Source organism: Spermophilus citellus, assembly GCF_964194105.1.
Source record: "Spermophilus citellus genome assembly, chromosome: 5".
NCBI lineage: Eukaryota > Metazoa > Chordata > Mammalia > Rodentia > Sciuridae > Spermophilus > Spermophilus citellus.
In genome coordinates, this window is record NC_138186.1 from 136493909 (window position 1) to 136508997 (window position 15089).

Sequence of the window (15089 nt, forward strand, 5' to 3'; positions counted from 1 at the left end):
ATAACCAGAATTTTCATTGCTGAAGCAAGATTTCTACTTGGCTGTCCTAATTGGCTTTCTTTTCTTTCAGACATGTATGCCAGGATTTTATCGACTTCGTTCTGAACCACGTGGCCGCATCCCTGGTCCCACCCTGGGAACCTGTGTTCCATGTCAGTGCAATGGACACAGTAGCCTGTGTGATCCTGAAACATCCATATGCCAGGTAGGCACCTAATCCTTTCTTGTCCAAGGTCCAGGTGAGATACTGTATGCAGAGGCCAGCTGGTCTGCAGAGAGCATGATTGAGTGTGTGTGTGTGTGTGTGTGTGTGTGTGTGTGTAGAATAAAACATGTAGGAGAAAAACAACATCCAACATATTCTACATTTTCAAAAAGGAATGAAAAATGATAACTGGAAAAACCAGTTTGTGTCATGAAATAGAAGAATAGCAGCACATTAAAAGTCTGCTCTACCTTGGAACAGTTACAATCCTCATGTGTTTCACCCTTTGCATTTCAGTTGCTATGAGAAATTCAGGTTTCCTATGTTACCACCCCTTCCCTTAATGAATTACCACACAATTCTGTATGTCTCTGCTGACCCCATGTGCCACCTCTTCTCATCTGCTGAAGTCCTTCCACTGAGTCTCGGCAGAACTCATGGTTAGATGTCAGCAAAATCCTCTATGTACTTCTCCTCTTTTCTTCTTGTTCTCTTAGTCTTGCTCTCATTGAATCCTGGCTGTCCCCTTGCTAGCTGCTGCTATCCCTCTTAAGTAGGAGCCATTGTTTTCTCTCTTTTCATTCCTGAGTCTGAAGGTAAGAAAGGGGTCTGTGGCCCTCACTGATGGTCTTATATCCTGCTCCTTTTCTCTTCCACATGACCAACTTGCTGTGAATCTCATGTCCCCATCTCTTGCAAATTACACTTGCTTATTAAAGTTGCCTTCTAATCCTGGGATAAGCTACGCTGTTCCCTGAAGATTTTTCCTCTATATCATTTTCATTATCTTTAGCACTATCCTATCATAATTCTTGGTTATTTTTTTCTTCTATATCCTTAACTGTTGGTTCCATGTACCTCTGAAGTCTCCATTTTAAGGACCCTACTATTTCTTAGCCATCAGTTTTCTCTCCAGTTCACTTCTTAATACTTCAACATTTCAAAGCTCATCATTGATACTTATACCCTATCTCTCGTGCTTCCATGTTTTTAACCAGTATAATATTAGCATTACTGCTTACAACATTCATTGTTTGCTGCTCTCTCATTGGTTGAATCCTACTCTCTATCTACTACACCTGCACCTTCAAAGCCAAGTGTGGCTGTAGAAAAACAGACAACTGCCCTTTATTCTCAGTTTAAGCTCATGATCACTCTCTTCAAATGGACCCTCTGTGCTACCCTGTAGTCCAGGCACTTTTCTCTAATGGACATTCCTAAAAGACAAGTTCATATCATCTCTTCCCTATTCAAGTCCAAACCTCTTCTCCCACCTCTTAATTCTCTGTTATCAGTGCTGCTTCTTATTTGAGAAATTAGAAGCAATCAGAATGGAAGGAACATGTGCTCCTACCACCTCAGGCACCAACATCTTTGCATCTGTGCTCTATTATTCAGACTCTTTTCCATACTTTGGATCAGTTGTTCTTTCTAGGGAAAAAATTGAGTCTTCCACATACATTCAATATCTCACATGTCTCCCACTCAAGGACATCACTCCTGCTAATCTCTTTTTCCTCTTATATTGTCACCCAAAATGCAATACAAACTCTTTTGACTCTGCTTTCTTTCTAGCTATAACTTCCTTCTTCCCTTCCATCTGTGAAGAGTCATCTCTGCCTACAGTTTCTCTCTGTTCATTCTCTCTTAATTACTAAAACCTGGCTTTCATCTCCACCACTATACCATAGTGCCTAACTAATGCTCAGCCATGGTGGTCTCATCTACGTGATCTGTTAGCCTTGTTTGCCACTGGCAGTCACCCCCTTCTTGAAGTTCTTTGTTTGGTTAGCTTCTCTGCCATAATGTTTTGAGGATTGTCAAACTCCAGGAGGCTACTTCTCAGCCCCCCTGTGCTTCCCTCTCTGTGTAACTCAGTCCTTGGGCAATTGGCCTGTATTACACTCATCTTCAGGGTGATCTCACTCAGTGCTGTGGCGTTCAGTATGTACTTAGGAGCACACACTGTTTACCAGGATTTCTATAATTTAATACAGTTTATTTATTATATGAGATCCACTGTTTAACACTTCAGAAATTTATTGTGGTATAGGGAAGGAATCTTCAAGTATATGTTAATGTAAAGAAATTTTATTTATTAGTGCTTTCTTTTCTCCTTCATATTTCATGGTATCTGAGTACATAAAACCTATTTCTCCCATGTTAAAATATATTTAAGGATTATCAATTTTGTTGTACTTACTTTTATATATATAATTTTCTGATTAACAACATCGCAGAGTAACTTATAATATACAAGCAATCAAGGCTCTTGTTTTTGAATTGGGTTATGAGGCCCCCATGGAGGATACCTCATCTCTGCCGTTATCTCACTTCACTGGCTGAGTCTCTTCCGAGTTCCAGCTAACAGGCATCTATCTGTAGGGCCTCTCAAGGCCCTTTATCATTGTCCTTTCTTCCACGTTTATTAAATAAATACTCATATATTTTTTCAACTACATTTTTCTTCATTGTTTCAATCCATGCTCTAAAAAATGTTACTAGAATTTTGATTGTAATTGCAATTAACCAATTTGTAAAGATTATTATATTATTTATTCTCCCTCAACCCAGTGATATAATACTCAATTCAAACATTTTATGTCTCATAGTGAACTTTTAATATTGTCTATGTAAATTATACATTTTATATATTAAAATTATTTGTATATGTTTTACACTTTTATTTCAATACTAAACATTAGGTTTTTTGTTTCAGTGTAGTACATTTATTAACTGGTCATTATTGATAAAATGTTTTTTAACATGTGTTTGATGTTCACCCACTTTTATTTTAGTTCTATAATCTTTCACTTGGTCATTTTACTAATTTTATACTTATATTATTTTTCAATAATTATAATTATTTTTTCTTACCAAAAAGTATATGTTATAATAATTTTATATTTTTCATTGTCAAATTCTTCCAGAAAACGTTAAATAGAAAAATAATCAACTCCCTATTTTATTCCTTATCTCACATCACATATGAATGTCTCACATCTTGTACCATATTATGCCAGTGGTTCATTTAAGAAAAATATTCCTTGTCATGTAAAGAGAATATCTTTTCAACATGGCTTCTTTAGTTTTTTTTCTATCAATCGGTGTAAGATATTGAAATTTAATACAAACTTACTTGGGGAGAAGGTGAGGGAGTGCAGAGAAATAGGTAGTTTTTTCACAGTAAGCAGATGGTTGATATACTGAATAACTAATTAACTATCCTTGAATTCCTGAAATAATTACTATTTGTCTTTGGTGTAATATTCTTTCCCTACTACTTGTCTTTAAGATTCAATAGATAATATGGGAGAAATAGATTAACTTATACCTTCATAAGTGAAAATTAAATGCATAATTGTCATGCAATTTTTACTGACATTTTTAGCAGGGTTAAGTTAGCTTCATATGATTAATTTAGAAAAATTCATAAAGAATATACCTTAATTTTATTTCTGTTAGAATAAAAGTTACTGTCTTTATGCAGTCCTTTTGGCCACTTGGCTATCATTGCTATATTTGTTCCTTAGGAATCCTCAATGAAGTTCTATTTTTTGAGAAATCCCTAGGTGAAGTAAAAAATAAATAAATACTTCCATCAAACATACACAGCTAGTATAAATTGTTCTGCTCTGAATTTTTATATTTTCCTTCAGGGAACTTACAACTTTTGAATTTAGACAACTTTATTTATCTTTGAAACAGACCCGTGAGGCAAATAGGAAATGGCTATTATAACTCCCATGTTGTAACTGAGGATACTGAAGCATGCTGATTTCTCTTTTGTGTGGAATATGGATTGCAGTTTAGTATCATGTCCATTACATAATGTACCCTCTGCTTTGGCAGAGTGGCAAAGTGGACTCTGAAGTCAAACTGCTTTGACTGAATCCTAGCTTCACCCCTCAAAGGCAATGTGAGCCTAAAGTTAATTTCTTCAACCTAAGTAGGGCCTGAGTTTCCTGATTTATAAAAAAAAAATAATAGTACTTACTTATATAGTTTTTGTAAAGGCTATGAAATACTCAATAAAGTTCTTAGACTATTACTCAGCACATGGTAAGCACCATAAAAACAATAGTGATGATAATGATGGTGACCACATTGTCACCATTTACAATTTCAGAACCAATCAGTTGATAATCAAAAACTATTTAAAAAAAACATTTTTATGTTGGATTTTTTCTCACTGTCTCAGTTGTTTGGGCCAACAAAATAGCATAAGTTAGGCATATGTTTGTTTTTCATAGTTCTAGAGACTTGGAAGTTCAAGATGGAAGTACCAGAAGATTTGATTTCTTGTAAAGACCCATTTCCTGGTCACATGTGATGCTGGCTTTCTTTGTACTAAATGGTGGAAGGAGCTAGTTCATTCTCTGGAGTCTCTTTGTAAGGGCACTAATCCCAGCCTGACGGTTTCACCCTAATGACCTAATCACCTCTCAAGGTTCCATTTTCTAGTACTATCACATTCAGGGTTAGGATTTCAATGTAGGAATTTGGAAAGGACACAAAAACATTCAGATAATATCAATCTTCAATCTTCCATGTGATGATATTTGGAGATGGAATACTCACTTATCTTTTTGTGTTTTGTTTCCTTCTTCAAAAACAGTGGAAAAGAAATATAGCTATTGAGAATTATATAGGTTAAATATTTCCCTGTGTAACTATGTTTTTCATAATGCCTAGTGACACTTGCAAGAAGTATGGTTGCTCACCCTAGGCTTTAAAAAATCCTATACCTTCAACATTATTCCATATCATTAATACCACAGTTACTGTTGCCCAGAAATTTTTTTTTTTTAAATGGAAGAGTAAAACCAATGTGTTGTTGAATCCCAAACAAAGGGAAGGGAAGAGGAAGAGACAAGTGAATTAACACTAATTGGCATGTGCGCGCGTGCATGCGCGCGATCGCACACACACACACACACACACACACACATACATGGAGTCACATGGATGGATGGATAGATGGATGGATATTCTTATTTATTAGCCATCACTAAACCCAGTGGTCTTGATTAATTCTGTTTTTCACATGAGAATATTGAAGCTTCAGCTAGCTCAAATAACATTGTAAAGGTATAATTGCTTGTGGCAATTTAATTTTCACTTTACCTAATGCTTTTTTTAAATTTTTTTATTTTTTTTATTGGTTGTTCAAAACATTACAAAGCTCTTGACATATCATATTTCAAGAGCTTTGTAATGTTTTGAACAATCAATAAAAAATTCTTATTTTAAAAAGAAAAGAATAAAATCTTCATCATTGAACTGCTCTATTGCCTGAAATACCATTGATATCTGTGGATAAAATATTAGCTCTCTCTTTAGTAAATATATTTTTAACTGGAATCCACTGTGTTTAAGGTGCATTGCAAACCTTTTTTAATCTGTGTAACAACTTTGCCAAAATAGATATTATTAGAATCTTGTTTCAGTTCTAAAAATTAAGGCTAAGGAAATTCAAGCAATCTATTAGCCTTGACCAAGAAGTATTGGAATCAGGTTTCAAATCCAAACTGAGAAAGAGAAAATGTACACTTAGTTAATTAAATGAGTTTGGTTTAAAATACCCAGGTGAATTATATCTTAGACTATGTAAAAGTAATCAAGGGCTATACATGAAAAAATTTGAGAAATCATAAGTATATGAAATATATCACAAGATAAAGCAGTGAAATATTGTTTTAGTTGTATAAGGGAATGAAAAATGTAGGAAACAGATTTACTTTGATCTACAATGAAACAAGTAAATACATGATGTATTAAACTAGTATATATTAATTTTAGGAAAAATAGAGCAGACTAAAGAGGAATCAGAATAAATTCATTAAAAATAACATACTTCAAACTAATTGCTAGGGTTACAATATATAAAAAATACCTGAGACCATGGTCTCCTGAATCTCTATACAATACTAAATTTCTCTGACAACATGATGTAACATTTCTCAAATTCAGAAAAGCATTAATATCAACTATGTGTCCACCCCACTATCACAGATTTTCTCATTTATTCTTATAATATAAACAGGATCATTTCTTACTTTATAGTTGATGAATTGATGAGAGAAGTTAAATAATTGGCTTAAGTTAAAAATAATAAGGATGAAATCTATGATTCAAACACTAGTTTGGGCCTTTGATGGAATGTTTCCTGGTATCCTCATTAATAAGACTGAAAACATGGACTGGATGTCAACCAGCTAATGGGTTGCTAAAAAATGTGACCCAAAGTAAGTTCTAGAGATTTCTCCAACAATAAGGCATGGGGTTTGTATTTAATTGTGTTGTGTTCAAAATATTTATTAATGAATTGGATAAGATCTGTGAAATATTCAAATGACATAGAGCTGGAAGTGTTATCTAATCCATTGGGTGGTAGAATAAGATCCTGACAGGTGGAACTATGACTCATAACTGACACCATGAAATTAATACAAAAGGTTTTGTATTGAGTTCATTTGTCCTTTCATTCTTATGGCCTGTGTGAATAATTATTTCCAATATGCCCACCTTATGGCTGGCTGGGATATAAAGATATGCACTGCATAAGCCTTGCCTTCCAGGAATGTATTTTCTAGTGTTTTAAAAACCAATCAAGGAAATAGCATATAATATCAATGCATGTGATGTAGGGATTCTTATTAGATTGCGATTCATATGAAGCATTACTATTTGTACAAGATCCAAATCAAGGAAGGAATAACACTCAATATGTTTCTAAATCACAGCTAGAGACTTATAATCTACTATCTTTTAAAAGAAACTCGAAGTAGCTTGGATAGTTAAATATTTAACTTGAAAAAAAAAGATTTAAGAAGTAATAGTATTCTTAGATATCTGAGTACTTTTCCTGGGAAATGGGAATTAGACGTAATCTGCATAGCTATAGAGGCAGAATTTGGATCACTGCCTGAAAATTAGAGTGAAACAAATTTTCAGATGGCATAAAGTAAAACTTCATAGCTTATGGTTTTGCAAGATAAAAGGGACAGCCTTATAAGAATTCATGCATTTAGTAATATCTCAAGGAAAGTGTAGAAGGTATTCCTATAAGAAAGAAGATTAAGTAACTTCTTACCCTAGGTCTAAAATGCTATATTAATGTTATATTCATTTGAAGTAGTGGAAGAAATATATAACACCAGTTTTCCATGATGCAAAAAAACTTCAAAATTTCATATATTCTAATCTATCTTGAAAAGATTCTAATATATATATATATATATATATATATATATATATATATATATATATATATATCACTCTTGAGAATATAATTAAATTTCTCATTAGATGTCCACAGCATATAAATGCTTCCTAAAAGGCTAATTTCTATATAAGAGAAAATATTACAAGCTCTATTTCAAAGCATATAGGAAAGTAATATGAAAGCACTATGTCAAAAAGTTTCAAAAATAGCATCATGATTTATGTGCTATGTTGGTGGATCTATCCGGGACATTTGATTCACTTAACCAGATGTAGTATGTCAGCAACCCTGTGTAAGATTGACTGTCCAAGCACTAGAGGTTCAATAAACATTCCAGGAGCCAACCTAGTCAAGACCATTTCTTTTGAATATACAGGAGTATACTGAGTCTGACTTGTACCTGTCAAGGTCCATGTGAAGAATCTGACCTTTGAGAAAGTTCCAAATAATCCCTTTAAATGATACCACCACATGTCAAATGGATCATGTGAGTTGCACACTAGTTATGTTTCAAAATTTAAACAACATATCATAAATTCCACTACACTTATTTCGGTCAATGCTGCGACCCGCATGGCCGTTAATTCAGGTTCCTGGACCAGGCAATGAGGGAATGAAGAAAAGACAAAAAGACACACAAATAAAGAAAAAAAACTGAGTCTCAGTGCTTGACTACTCCTTGGAAGGGAGGTAAAGACCCCCAATAAGCTCAGCAGGTCTCTTATAAACATCAAAAGGATTTATTGTTAGAAAGTTTCTTCAAAAATAAGCAAAACCAAGGTCATGAGTATGAGCAGCCTGATTATTATTATAAGCTTGTGCCCATAACTTTCTACCCGCAAGCAACTGGCATCTAAACCTAAAAAAAAAAAAAAAAAAAAAAAGATTGACTGTCCAGAGATTTAAATACTGGCTTACTCTGTAAAGAAATTGTATAAAGTTACAGGCATAAGTAAAACAATGACATATTTTGAATCTCTCCATTTTTAGTAATGATAATTCTATTTTAAGTATTTTGATTTAGTTATTAATGTTATATTTAGGTTACATAAAATGATTTATTATGCAATGATTTCATTAAAAATGTAAAATACTGAAAATTATTGTTAGAGATTTCATGTATTTTTGGCACACATTAATTCTTATAACTATAAAATATGTTCTTAAAACACTCCATAGTTAACACTTATTCATCATTTGTCCCCTTGCTGAATGATTTGAGACTGAAATTTATATAATTATTTTATCTAGGAGCCATTATCTCTCACAATGCTACAATTAAATGTGAAATGGCTATTTTATTGCTAAAATATGGTGGTTCCTTTGGGTGGTTGAAAAGAAGATTATGGCCTAAAATTAATTTTAAAATATAACAGATCATTTCACCTTTCTAACCAGTTTTTCTACAGATACTAAAATTAAAACTTGTTTTTTCCTTCTGGGTACAGTGGCACACAACTGTAATCCCAATGGCTCAGGAGGCTGAGGCAGGAGGATCGAGAATTCAAAGCCAGCCTCAGCAAACGTGAGACACTAAGCAACTCATTGAGACCCTGTCTCTAAATAAAATACATAATAGGGCTGAGGATGTGGTGTAATGGTCAAGTGCCACCGAGTTCAATCCCCAGTACAAACAAACAAACAAACAGTTGCTTCTATACTAACTAGAACATGATTGATTAATTCAGTAAGTCAAAATAACCATTGAATGCCTATGCTGTTTTATTCACTATGTTAAACTAGAATGAGCAGTTAAACCAGATTTATGACATCAATGAATGTTTATCAGAGAAAATTATATTTGTAGTGAAAACAGAAATGAGTAAATGCTCGTCTGGTGAGCAGACAAAAAAAAAAAAAAAAACATTCCATAATAAAGGATTTGTAAATGAGAAGTCCTAGTGGTGCAAGAGAGAGCAGCACATAATTGAGAGTTTCAGATGGTCTCATATGAATAGTAGAGTATGCAAAGGGAATAATGGCTAGAGGTAAGACTGGAGGACAAAGAAGACCAGATTATGAAAGTCTTCCTTGCCATGTGTAGGTATTTACAATTCATTTTGACAATAGTGAGTACCTAGCATAGGCTTTCAAGCATGGGATGGGCATGGTTTGATATGTTGTATGGAATAATCACTCTGATTGTAGTGTGGGAAAATCTCTGGAGGAGAAATAGGACCTCTAGCAAAGAGTTTATTCTAATAATACAGGTAAAAGATGACAGTGGCCAGACAAAAGCAGTAGCAACAAGGAGATAAGAAACAGAAAAATACAATTATGAAACAGTAAACAAATAAGTATCTGGGAAAAGAGAAGACTCTAAATTGTGGACCTGGGCAAATGAGTGGATGACAGTGACCCCAAATTAACTATGAATCACAAGTTCATAGTAGGCTGAAAGAGAGAGAAACATGATTATTGATGTTTCAAATTCCAGGTGCTTTTGTGTTGTGCATTGATATTTATCCAAGAAGCAATTAAATATATAAGTCTAGCACTCATTGGAGATATACATAATGAATGTATAAAATATAGTTTGGGGCACATAGATAACTAAAGTCATGGTAATGAATGAAACCACCAAGGTTGAATATATAGGAATAAAACAGATGAGAGCCAAAGCTAGAGTCAAAGAAGTTGGCCTTTCACAATAGAAAGGGAAGAGTCCATGAAGGAGAATAAGAAAGAGTAGCCATAGAAGTAGGAGGAAAAAAACAACACTATACTCTTTAAAGAGAGATTATAGAAGAGAAACTTTCCAAGGCAGAGTGGCCAGAGACATCAGACGCTGTAGAATTCGTATACTAACACTAGTTAGTGTCAGTCAATTTCAGTTTAGGAACTAAGATCTTTACGTGAGCCTGAAATTATTTCAGTGGTGAGATGAAAAGGCTATTTAATGGGTACATGGGAGCAAGATGAAGAAATAAAAATGAGGAGTGTAAACAATGTGCTTTAAAAGCTTATCAAAGATACAACGGAAGTTATTAAGGGATTTGGGACCCTACAGATTTTATTTATTTAAGATAGGAAAGTCATGACCAACTTCAAATATTAATGGGTAAAAGCCAACTAAGGAGAAAATGAAGACACTGGAGAAAATTCAGAGGCAGAGCAAGGAAACAAGTTTAGAAGGAAAGTAGATTTAAGCAAAGAACAAAACACCACTTCCCTGCAGACAGAATCAATGTCAAAGGGATGGAAAAACATTCAGGCAAAATAGTGAATAGTTTGGAAGGACACTGAGGGAGCACCAAATTGAGGACTTTCTTTTCTCTGAAAATAGGAGGCTATCATCTCCTAAGGGTAAAGTGGAAACAGAACTGAGATTTCTTCCTGTCATATTGTGCAACTGGGTCCATTTTACATTAGTTGTAAAATTTATCTTCAAGTGACACAATATATTTTCAGGTATCACACGAAAAATGTAAAAGGCTAGTCGTGGTCTAAAATTAATGGTGGCAATGTCATGCTTTTACTGCAAAATCTCTCAAAATTAGTATTAAAAGCTCTAAAATTAAAAAAAATAATAATAATAAAATTCCACAGCAGTGTTTTTGGTGGAAGTGACTTCAGTTAGTGTTTGTCATGAAAGGCTACACATCATGTACCAAACATTGTTTGTCATTAGAAGACAGATGAAAAAATAAATACATTCTTCATGATTGATTGAAACAAAGAGCCCAGCAGACGGATGTCATCCAAGTTCAATATACAGCCTGCAGACAGCTCTGTGGCTCCAGCTGAGTTGATCAGGAGACCATGTACATCTATTTGGTTGCTGACTTTGTTGCTTCTCAACTTTTCTTTTTATAATGTTTGTAAGAAATAAATCACTTCCAACCACTTCAAATCCTCTTAAAAAATAAAGCTGAAATCCAACTTCGAATTCCCTTTATTTCTTATTTTTCTTAACTCCAAATCAGAGTTAACAACAACATTCCATTTTACATTTTTGTTTCCATGTGTATTATTTGCCATTCTTTTTAAACTCTTTTCCTAAAGTGAGAAAAATGTTCTTTTCTCTTTTTTCCCTCACTTGATTCTTCCAATGCCTAGTTTAGTACCTTGAAGCACTTGTTGCAGGAATGATTGTTCTGTGTTAAATATAATTCTGTTTTAGGAAAATTTTAATTTCAAAGCTATTTACACACTAGTCTGAAACTTGTCTTTTCCTTATAGAGGTGTCTTAGAGCAAGCATATCATCCCAATTCCTTTATTATGCAAACACAAAAAAAGAAAATATTGACTTAAAGTACTTGGTTTCAAATTGAATCATTTCTATTATAAAGAACCACCATGTTTGCTGAGTAACAGACAAATAGCTTTTTTTATTTTTATTTATTTATTTATTTTTAGTATTGGAGATTTAATACGAAGCAGTTAATCTCTGAGCTACATCTGAAGCCTTTTCCCCTTTTTAATTTTTTTTTTTTTTTTACTTTGAGGCAGAGTCTCACTAAGTTGTTTAGGGCCTGGCTAAGTTTCTGAGGCTGGCCTTGGACTTGCAATCCTTCTGCCTCAACCTCCCAAGTCACTGGAAATATAGGAGTGTGCCACTGTGCCCAGTGCAGCATTCTTTTTTTTGTTGTTGTTCTTTTTTAGGATCCCATTCTTGTGGTTATACATGATATGAAGTTTCACTGGTTGTGCATTCATTTATGAACTTAGGAAAGTTATGTCTGATTTATTCTACTGTCTTTTCTATTCCCATCCCCCTTCTCTTTCCTTCATTCCCCTTTGTCTAATTCAGTTCTCCCACACCCTTTATTTTGTGTTAGCATCCACATATCAGAGAAAACATTTGGCCTTTGGTTTTGGGATTGGCTTATTTTACTAACCATGATAGTCTCCAGTTCCATCCATTTACCAGCAAATGCCATAATTTTATTTTTTATGGGTGAGTCATATTTCGTTGCATATATATATATATATATATATATATATATATATATATATATATATCACAATGTCTTTATCCATTTGTCTACTGAAGGGCATCTGGGTTGGTTCCAAAGTTTAGTTATTGTGAATTGAGCTGCTATAAATATTGATGTAGATTATCACTGTATTATCTGGGTCAAATGGTGGTTCCATTCCCAGTTTTCCAAGGAATCTCCATACTGCTTTCCAGATTGGCTGCACCAATTTGCAGTCCCACCAGCAATGTATGATTATACCTTTTCCCCCACATCCTCACCAACACTTATTGTTGTTTGTATTCTTGATAATTGACATTCTGACTGGAGTGAAATAAAATCTTAGTTTTGATTTGCATTTCTCTAATTGCTAGAGTTGTGGAAATTTTTTTAATATATTGGTTGATTGATTTTATTTCTTCTGTGAAGTATCTGTTCATTTCCTTAGACCATTTATTGATTGAGTTTTTTTGGTTTTTTTGCTGTTGAATTTTATGAGTTATTTATATATTCTAGAGACTTGTGCTCTATCTGAGGTGCATGTGGTAAAGATTTTTTTTCTAGTCACAGCATTCTTAAATGCAGTTACAAATCTGATCTTTTTTTTTCCTTGTTCTCTCTTAAAACATTTAGGTTTTCTATCTTGTTTTGGCTTCAAAATTCCAATGATGGGCATGTGCCAAGGTCCTATTATTTTTAATAAATTTTTTCAGGACCTTGTAGAGCTAAAAACTAAGAAATTTAAATGACTAGGTGATAAAATAAATTCTAGAGATTTTTGTGATTCCATACCTCAATTTAGAGTGAAAGAAAAATGTACACAGAAATTGATGTAGGAAAAAAAATACTTATCACTAGTTTAGCTAAAATTGCATAGTATTAGTTTCTCAAATAAAAGTTTCTTTAAAATATATCAAAAACTGAGTTTCCTATTAATGATAGACTCTGTGTGTGTGTGTGTGTGTGTGTGTGTTTGTGTGTTCATAGACACACACACTCATAGGGGTGGAACTGTACAATAAGTTACATTCTAACTCTCATTTAATTAAAAATAAATGTTTTATCCCTTTCCCTTTATTGCAGAATTGTCAGCATCACACTACTGGTGATTTCTGTGAACGGTGTGCTCTTGGATACTATGGCATTGTCAAGGGATTGCCAAATGACTGTCAGCAATGTGCTTGCCCTCTGATTTCTCCCAGCAACAAGTAAGATTAAGAAATACAGCCATATTTCCCAATCAGTAATGCCATCTGTCTAGCACATGGGCTGTCTAAGATTCGACTGTTTTTCCATGTAGATAAAAATCTCAAGACAAATATTCCTAATCATAAAATCATGAAAAATGTTGGTATATACACTCTATGGCTCATTTGTCCTTTAAAACACTGTCCCAGAGTTTAATAATTAATTAAAATGTAAGTACCAATATTAATATGATTTCTGATTATAAAATAAATGGCATATATACAAGTATGCATAGTTGTATAAATATACAGTTCTAGTGTTTGCATATAGTTCTGCCATCAACTCAGCTATGAAGGATAGCTTGACTGCATACTATATCACTTTTGTGTCTATTTCCATTCTTTTTGTGATAAATTTAAGGCTGGAAATTAATTATCAAGGAAACAATTGAAAAATTGCACAATGAAAGCAGGGCAACTTATTGATATGCTCCTCCCCCCCAAAAAAGTCCATGTCTGCCAGAATCACAGCACTCCTTCTGTTAAGACGGTCTGAGCTTGGTACCATGGAAACATAGCTAAGGGGGAAAAAATGCTGGAATATCTTATTTCGATGCTGTCTGAACATGCTGCTTTGGTTTATAGATTGATGAAAACCCTGGGTGTTTTAATTTATCCTTTTGCTAAGACAATCTATACTATAAGTGATTTATAGACTTCAGTATTCACTTCATAGTTTTTCTTTAAGAATTTGGTTGGTAAAAAAAGAAAGGTATATCAGTTCATTCAGAATTAGAATTCTGGACACTTGGCCTCTAGCATAAAACAGATACAGAGCGATTCCTAGTGGCTGCCATGCCACCTGGGCCTGTTTGCTTTGCCTCTACATTTCAGCTTTAGGCATATTCTGAAAACATTTTTGTATAGTTTGTTTCCTTTTCTTCTGAAAACTTCTCTTCCTTGTTGACCATAATTTCAGGCCTTTTTAGGGTATTAAATATAAACTTTGGGATACATTGGCTACTGATGAGGATAATATGCATAATCTTATTTTCATGCAAGCAGGAACTGATAGGTATATGAAACATAATATTATTCTGCTTTCCCTTTTCCTAATCTCCCTCTGATACTCATATTTAAATAAGGGGATGCTATTTATTCCCTTGTTTCTTAAAATGTGAACCATTTGAATTAGAAAAAATAATCGATAGTTAATTAATTTTTCTCTGTTTGGATACACTATAAGAAAAGCTACAGAGACTATAAAGGAGAAGCTACCATCTCTTGGGGTTGCTCCTTATTAAACATGTGTCTTAAGAGACATCAACTTAAATGTTAAGAGAATTTAAGAGCTTAAAACACTGTAATTATTTGGGGGAGTTTCAAGAACACATTAAAAGAAGTAGTCATTGTGTAAGGGATCATCAATAGTAGACTGAAGGGTTTCTACTGTTGGGAATGGTAAGAAATTATATGAGCAGAAGCCTAGAAAACACAGTGTGCAAGGCATATTGAAAAGCTAGTAAGTAATAGAGTTTGGAGCATGAAA

The 15089-nt window shown here is 33.7% G+C and overlaps 1 protein-coding gene across 1 annotated transcript in view; it reads left to right on the forward strand.

Annotated features, from left to right (window-relative positions):
- The window catches only part of LAMA2 (laminin subunit alpha 2), a 576405-nt gene that overhangs the window by 391799 nt on the left and 169517 nt on the right, over positions 1-15089 (forward strand). The window contains exons 29-30 of the mRNA XM_081295188.1: positions 71-205; positions 13437-13561. Coding sequence (XP_081151314.1) covers positions 71-205; positions 13437-13561 — 260 coding nt within the window. The remainder of the gene's footprint in view (positions 1-70; positions 206-13436; positions 13562-15089) is intronic.